Source organism: Micropterus dolomieu, linkage group LG12 (assembly GCF_021292245.1).
Source record: "Micropterus dolomieu isolate WLL.071019.BEF.003 ecotype Adirondacks linkage group LG12, ASM2129224v1, whole genome shotgun sequence".
In the NCBI taxonomy this organism is placed as follows: domain Eukaryota; kingdom Metazoa; phylum Chordata; class Actinopteri; order Centrarchiformes; family Centrarchidae; genus Micropterus; species Micropterus dolomieu.
Window position 1 is genome coordinate 33,217,709 of NC_060161.1, and position 7,774 is coordinate 33,225,482.

The window sequence follows — 7,774 nt, forward strand, 5'->3', positions numbered from 1 at the left end:
TTGTTGTCTCCTGCCAGCTGAGGGAAGGTGGACCTCAGCAGGTCCAGGAAGTCCGCCTCCTGTAGGCCACGAGGACACTGCAGCTCCTGAACCGGATATTTCTGAAACACTGAAATAGACAAAGATTCACCAGGAGTTCCACATTACCTCTTAACAACCTCCATCCAACACATTTAGTCCATCCAGAACTACATCTTTAATATTCACCATTTTTTGAAAGAACATCTGATTGCGAATCCTCCAGTACGCAAACTCTGAGCAGGTGGTGATCCGGTTCTTCTCGGAGGCTTGGTCTGCCAGGCTTCCTCCTCACAGACGAATGTCTGGGAGATGGTCGACATAAGACACAATATCTGATTATCCTGCTGTCGTCTATGAACATTATTATTAAGATAAATATCCCCCATCATGTCCTGGCAGCTCGCACACATCATCCCCTTGTCCCCCTCACAGGGACATGGAATATCCTGGTAACCTGGTAACCTAGTAACGTAACTAGTTACTTTTATCACCTATTAATAAGTAAAGTTATACTATTACATGTTTAAGGAGTATTAAGTAACTTTTTTAAATTTCTGAGTAACTTGCCCCACACTGGTTTTAAACCCCACAAAGTCTGTTGTTCAGTCATGTTTTTATCACTTAAGAAATATAACCAAGGTCAAGTCTTTCATTTCAGCCAAAGATCTGGAGATACTCATCCATGACTTTATCTCTTCCCACCTCGACTACTCTACTCCCTTTAAACCTGTCTCAGTCAGAAATCAATTAATCGCCTCCAATTAGACCACAACGCTGCAGCAAAACATGTGACCATATCACCCAAGTTTCAGCATACTTGAAGTGGCTGCCGTTTTCTTTTAGGATCAAATTCAAAATTATTTTAATTACTTTTAAGGCCAGACATGGATTAGCACCTTCATGTCTCTGAGCTTTTATCTCCCTATGAGCCAGGACGCAGACTGAAAACCAAAGGAGACAGGGCCTTTGACTCTGGAACAGTCTACCAGAGGAGATCAGGCTACCAAAGAGTCTCTTCCTGGTTTCATCTCAACTCTTAAGAGTAATTTATTCTAAAAAACTTCTAATGTGTGATGCCTAATTATTTCCTCCATTATTTGAATGTTGACGGTTTGTTTATTTACTTTATTCAAACCACAATGTGACGCATAATTGATATTTGGCTTTAATTGTACATGGGTTTGTTTTAAATTTGATTCATTGGAAAAATGTATTACAAAGTTTATCAAGACATTTAGCAGGAGAATGTAAGGCCATCTGTCCACAGTTGAAGCTGAACAGAAGATGGGTGCAACAGGACAACAATCCAAAGCACAGAAGTAAATCAACAACAGAATGGCTTCAGCAGAAGAAAATCCACCTTCTGGAGTGGCCCAGTCAGAGTCCTGACCTCATCCTGACTGAGATGCTGTGGCATGACCTCAAGAGAGCGATTCACACCAGACATCCCAATAATATTGCTGAACTTTAACAGTTTTGTAAAGAGAAATGGTCCAAAATTCCTCTTGACTGTTGTTCAGGTCTGATCTGCAACTACAGGAAACGTTTGGTTGTGGTTATTGCTGCCAAAGGAGGGTCAACCAGTTATTAAATCCAAGGGTTCTGCACACTGCACTGTTTACACAGTGTGTTCAATACAAATATGAAAACATGTAACTGTTTGTGTGGTATTAGTTTAAGCAGACTGTGTTTGTATAGATGTCTGGATGTAGTGGCAGGAATGACCCAAGTACCTTAAGTCAGGGAATTGAGTAAATGTATATAACAAATTTGAAATAAAAAGCGACGGCCCATTCAGAGAGAAGTTACTTTGCATCAGACCTGATCTCTGGACTACTCGTATGGAGTAAACACAACCTGGTACTACTGAGCACAGAGAGGAACAGCAGAGAAGTTTCTACAGAACTTTTGATCTTTCTTTTCAAACACTGAAAATAAGTCATTTGCTGGAATCCGTTGCAACAGAAATCAATGCAAGTTCTTTTAAAATTACCCTGAGCTGAGCCCGGCTTCATTGCTTTTTATCACCACGGCGGCAGTGGACGAGGACTCAGTGGTGGCGTCGTTTCTCTGTAAAAGGCGGAGCTCCTCCTCCTCCTCCTCTCCTGTCTGCAAGAGTTTGTTTCCAAATTACATTTTTAATAAAATTCAACTGATGCTGGTTCAATTTAAAGGGTAATGTAATTTTTTGGACTATCTCAGATAAAACCTCATGTAGCTTCAGAGCCTTACAGAGCAGGAACCTGTACGTGGCATAATAATACTACAGTATCTACCTTCAGTCGGATGTAGAGGGCTGAGTATCCTGCTCCGGTGAGCCTGATGCTCCTGAAGATCTCCTCTGGTGTCAGCGTCTTTACTTCGAGCGGCTGGAGCCTCCTGCTCCTGTCGGACTTGAAGACCTCAAAGGGTTTGTTGTCTCCTGCCAGCTGAGGGAAGGTGGACCTCAGCAGGTCCAGGAAGTCCGCCTCCTGTAGGCCACGAGGACACTGCAGCTCCTGAACCGGATATTTCTGAAACACTGAAATAGACAAAGATTCACCAGGAGTTCCACATTACCTCTTAACAACCTCCATCCAACACATTTAGTCCATACAGAACAACATCTTAAATATTCACCATTTTTTGAAAGAAATTCTGACTGCGAATCCTCCAGTATGTAGACTCTGAGGAGGTGGTGATCCGGTTCTTGTCGGAGGCTTGATCTGCCAGGCTTCCTCCTCACAGACGCATCTCTGGGAGACAATAACCTGTGAGATGGTCAACATAAGACACGATATCTGATTATCCTGCAGTCGTCTATGAACATTATTTTTAAGATAAATATTCCCCGTTATGTCCTGGCAGCTCGCACACATCATCTCCTTGTCCCCCTCACAGGAACATGGAATATCCTGGTAACCTAACAAGTAACGTAACTAGTTACTTTTATCACCTAGTAATAAGTAAAGTTATACTATTACTTTTGTAAGGAGTAATAAGTAACTTATTACAATTTCTGAGTAACTTGCCCCACACTGGTTTTCAAACCCCACGTAAAGTCTGTTGTTCAGTCATGTTTTTATCACTTAGATAAATTTTATAATGATTTTAATTACTTTTAAGGCCAGACATGGATTAGCACCTTCATATGTCTCTGAGCTTTTATCCCCTATGAGCCAGGACGCAGACTGAAAACCAAAGGAGACAGGGCCTTTGACTCTGGAACAGTCTACCAGAGGAGATCAGGCTACCAAAGAGTCTCTTCCTGGTTTCATCTCAACTCTTAAGACTAATTTATACTAAAAAACTTCTAATGTGTGATGCCTAATTATTTCCTCCATTATTTGTATGTTGACTGGTTTGTTTGCTTACTTTATTCAAACCACAATGTGATGCATAATTGATTTTTGGCTTTAATTGTAAATGGGTTTGTTTTATGTTTGATTTGTTACACACCACTGTGTGTGCTACCGTTTTTTTTTTATTCATCTATGTTTTACATTGATTGCTATATAAGCACTTGCTACCTGAATGAATGAAGAAAAGAATGAATTTGAACTTTGAACTAAAATAACTCAAACCAATTAATTGATAATCAAAATAGTTGCTGTTTAATTTAATAGTTGACAACTAATTGATAAATTCTTCAAGATGTAAACCATACTAAGTTAGGCTAACTAGCATGCTAAGAGCAAGTTAAGCTAACAAGCTTCATTTGAACTAAATGGTTCCAGGGAAAACAGACAAGGAGCACACAAAAGGATGCCCACAGGGGTGTCCACATACTTATAGCTAAGCTGTGATTTGTGACCTTGATTCTATTTGATAATCGGGGTCCTTCAGATCTTCTTTTCTTAAGCTGGTTGCTGGTTGCACCGACAGCTGCGGCTCTTCATTGCCACCATCACCCTCTTCATCATCATCGTACCACAGTTGGCCCAGGCTACCACTGTCCTCTTCACCTGGACACAGATACAGTCAAATGTCAGAACTTGGATTTATTTTAGGCTGTATGGTGGCTGAAACATGTTCAATAAAACAACAGCACAACATGTTCTGCATAAAGTGACATACATAGAGTAACATTTTAATTTGCACATTGAAACCAAATAAGAACAAAAAAACTTATGTTTCAACATACAGCCACAGAACAAAGTATGTGAACCCTTTGGAAATACCAGGATTTCTGCATAAATTAGTCATTAAATGTGATCTGATCTTCATCTAAGTCACAACAATAGACAACCACAGTGGTTAAACATATACCACAAAAACAGCTATATGTTTTCATGTTTTTATTGAACACATCGCATAAATATTCACAATGCAGGGTGGAAAAAGTATGTCTACCTCTAGGCTAATGAGTTCTCCAAAAGCTAGTAGGAGCTAGGAGTGGCCTTCCTGCAAAGATGTCAGCACGAGCACAGTGCAGAAAGCTCAATGGGGTTAAGAAGGATCCTAGAGTGTCAGCAGGAGACAAAAAAAAAAAAATCTCTGGAACATCTCTGTTGATGACTCTATGATACGTAAAACACTAAACAAGAATCGAGTTCATGTGAGGACACAACGGAGGAAGGAAAAACCCTGCTGGACGTCTGAAGTTTGCAAAAGAGTATTTGGATGTTCCACAGAACTACTGTAAAAATAATTCTGTGGACAAATAAAACCAAAGTTGAGTTGTTTGGAAGGAACAGACAACCCTATGTGTGGAGGAAAAAAGGCACAGCACACTAAATCTCATCCTTGTTGTGAGGTATGGTGGAGGGGGCATCATGGTTTGGGGCTGCTTCACTGCCTCAGGGCCTGGAAGGGTTGCTATCATCAAAGGAAAAATGTATTACAAAGTTTATCAAGACATTTAGCAGGAGAATATAAGGCCATCTGTCCACAGTTGAAGTTGAACAGAAGATGGGTGCAACAGGACAACAATCCAAAGCACAGAAGTAAATCAACAACAGAATGGCTTCAGCAGAAGAAAATCCACCTTCTGGAGTGGCCCAGTCAGAGTCCTGACCTCAACCTGATTGAGATGCTGTGGCATGACCTCAAGAGAGCGATTCACACCAGACATCCCAATAATATTGTTGAACTGATCACATTTTATGACCAATTTATGCAGTAATCCAGGTAAATCCAAAGGGTTCACAAACTTTTTCCTGCGACTCTATAAAATACTGGGCAAAGGTTTTAGGCAGGTGTGGAAAAAAACTGCTGTAAAGGAAGATCACCTTCAAACATTGACATGCTAATAGATATCAGATCAATTAACAAAATACAAATGAAGAGAAGGAAAAAATCTAAATCAAATCAACATTGGTGTGGCCACTCGTTGCCTTCAAAACAGAATCAATTCTTCTAGGTACACTTGCACATAATTTATGAAGGAACTCGGCAGGCATGTAGGTTGAACCTAAACATCTTGGAGAACTACCCACAGTAGAAAAACAATGATATTGCCCCCTAGGGGGGCTCCAAAATGTTTCAGGGGAGGAAGTGAAACAATATTACATTACTTATCCTGCAATCCTGCGTCAGTCTTGGAGGCCTGCGGACACTCATTAACTACCAGAGACCATCCCCCAACACTACTGGTACTCAACAACTGGCTGACGAGCTGAATGGTTTGTATTGTAGGTCTGAGAACCCCACAGTCACACTCCCCCGCTCCAATACCATCTTCAAACAGTCATCTTCCCCCACTGCCACGCTCTCACCCCCCCCTCTCTGACCGCTTACCTGCACTCAAGATCTGTGAAGTGGACGTGAGCAACCTCTTCCAAAGGCAGAAGATCAGGAAGGCTCCTGGACCTGACGGTGTCTCACCATTCTGCCTGAAAATCTGTGCGGACCAGCTGGCCCCCATCTTCACGCAGATCTTCAACAAATCACTGGAGCTGTGTGAAGTTCCCTCCTGCTTCAAACGCTCCACAATCATCCCGGTCCATAAAAAACCCTCCATCTCTGGATTAAATGACTACAGGCCCGTCGCCCTGACATCTGTAGTCATGAAGTCCTTTGAAAGACTGGTGTTGGCCCACCTGAAGGACATTACAGGCCCCTTGCTGGACCCCCTGCAGTTTGCCTACAGGGCTAACAGGTCAGTGGATGATGCAGTCAACTTAAGACTGCATTACATCCTGCAACACCTCGACTCTCCAGGGACATATGCAAGGATCCTGTTCGTGGACTTCAGCTCGGCATTCAACACCATCATCCCGGACATCCTCAGCACCAAACTCACCCAGCTCACTGTGCCAGCCTCCACCTGTCAGTGGATTACAAACTTCCTGACTGACAGGAGTCAGCAGGTGAGACTGGGGAACATCACATCCAGCACCCGGACTATCAGCACTGGCGCCCCCCCAGGGGTGTGTGCTCCCCCCACTGCTCTTCTCCCTCTACACCAACGACTGCACCTCAGGAGACCCATCTGTCAAACTCCTGAAGTTCGCTGACGACACAACGGTCATCGGCCTCATCCGGGACGGTGATGATTCGGCCTACAGACGGGAGGTTGATCGGCTGGCTCTCTGGTGCGGTCAGAACAACCTGGAGCTTAACAAACTCAAAACTGTGGAGATGACCGTGGAGTTCAGGAGGAGCCCCCCACTCTGCCCCCCATCACCATACTCAACAGTCCTGTGTCTGCTGTGGAATCCTTCAGGTTTCTGGGATCCACTATATCCCAGGACCTGATGTGGGAGCCCAACACTGACACGATCATCAAGAAGGCCCAGCAGAGGACGTACTTCCTGCTTCAGCTCAGGAAGCTCAACCTCAGGAGCTGCTGATCCAGTTCTATGCAGCCATCATCCAGTCTGTTCTCTGCACCTCCATCACTGTCTGGTTTGGATCTGCCACCAAAAAGGACAGGGACAGACTACAACGGACAGTCAGGACCGCAGAAAAAATAATCGGTGCCAGCCTGCCCTCCATTCAGGACTTATACATTTCCAGAGTCAGGAAACCGGCTTCTTAATATGATTAATCCTTTTCTAAAAGTTAACATTTCACCGATTCTTCTGTGATTTGTTAATACTTGTTTTCCCCCCTCATTTTATAACACGTTTAATAGAAAGAGTGTAGACCCACCTGACTGCTGTGTCTGCTCCTCTTCCCTCACAACAGCATCATGGCCCTTTGGATCTGGGATCAGGGCTTCTGTTTTCAATCCGACGTAAAAGAAACTCAGATGAACATTTTTTAAAGCCGAAAGCCACGTGTGTTTTCATAACAGCTTCATCGTACAGAGCCACGCAAAGCTTAAACACTCAAAGTCTCGCAAGGTATGTATATAAACATCAGGGCCCTTTAACCTACGCCAAACTTGACTTCATTTAAAACATTAAGTAAAACTTTTTATATGTGACTCAATCTTAAGTTTGTTTCCCTCATTTGATAACACCTTTAATAGGAAGAGTGAAGACCCACCTGACTGCTGTGTCTGCTCCTCCTTCTGCTGCTCCTCCTCCCTCACAACAGCATCATGGCCTTCTGGATCTGGGATCAAGTATTCTGTTTTCAATCAGAAGTAAAAGTTAAAAAAATAAAAAAAATAAAGTTCCCTAAAACTGCTGCTACAGCCGAAATCCATCCGGGTTTTCATAACATCTACAGAACCAGGCAAAGTTTAAACGTTAATCATTTGTAATCAAAGTCAGCAAACATTAAGTAACACTTTTTATATGCCGATTTGTAAGTCACTTCATGAAAATGTGTGTAAGTTTTCACTTTATGTTCTCAGGTGTCTGCAGGTTTGTCAGCGAGCAAC

General features: G+C 42.8%; 1 protein-coding gene across 5 annotated transcripts in view; it reads right to left on the minus strand.

Moving 5' to 3' along the window:
• Window positions 1-7,774, minus strand: part of LOC123980886 (zinc finger protein 37-like) — a 72,604-nt gene that overhangs the window by 23,106 nt on the left and 41,724 nt on the right. For 2 of the 5 annotated variants that reach the window (XM_046065458.1, XM_046065457.1), the window contains exons 3-7: window positions 7,096-7,164; window positions 3,815-3,965; window positions 2,641-2,771; window positions 2,298-2,542; window positions 2,015-2,130 (exon numbers count right to left, since the gene is read on the minus strand). The exons of the other annotated variants lie outside the window; for them this stretch is intronic. In XM_046065458.1, the coding sequence (XP_045921414.1) occupies window positions 2,015-2,130; window positions 2,298-2,542; window positions 2,641-2,771; window positions 3,815-3,965; window positions 7,096-7,164 (712 nt within the window). The remainder of the gene's footprint in view (window positions 1-2,014; window positions 2,131-2,297; window positions 2,543-2,640; window positions 2,772-3,814; window positions 3,966-7,095; window positions 7,165-7,774) is intronic. 5 annotated transcript variants of the gene reach the window in all.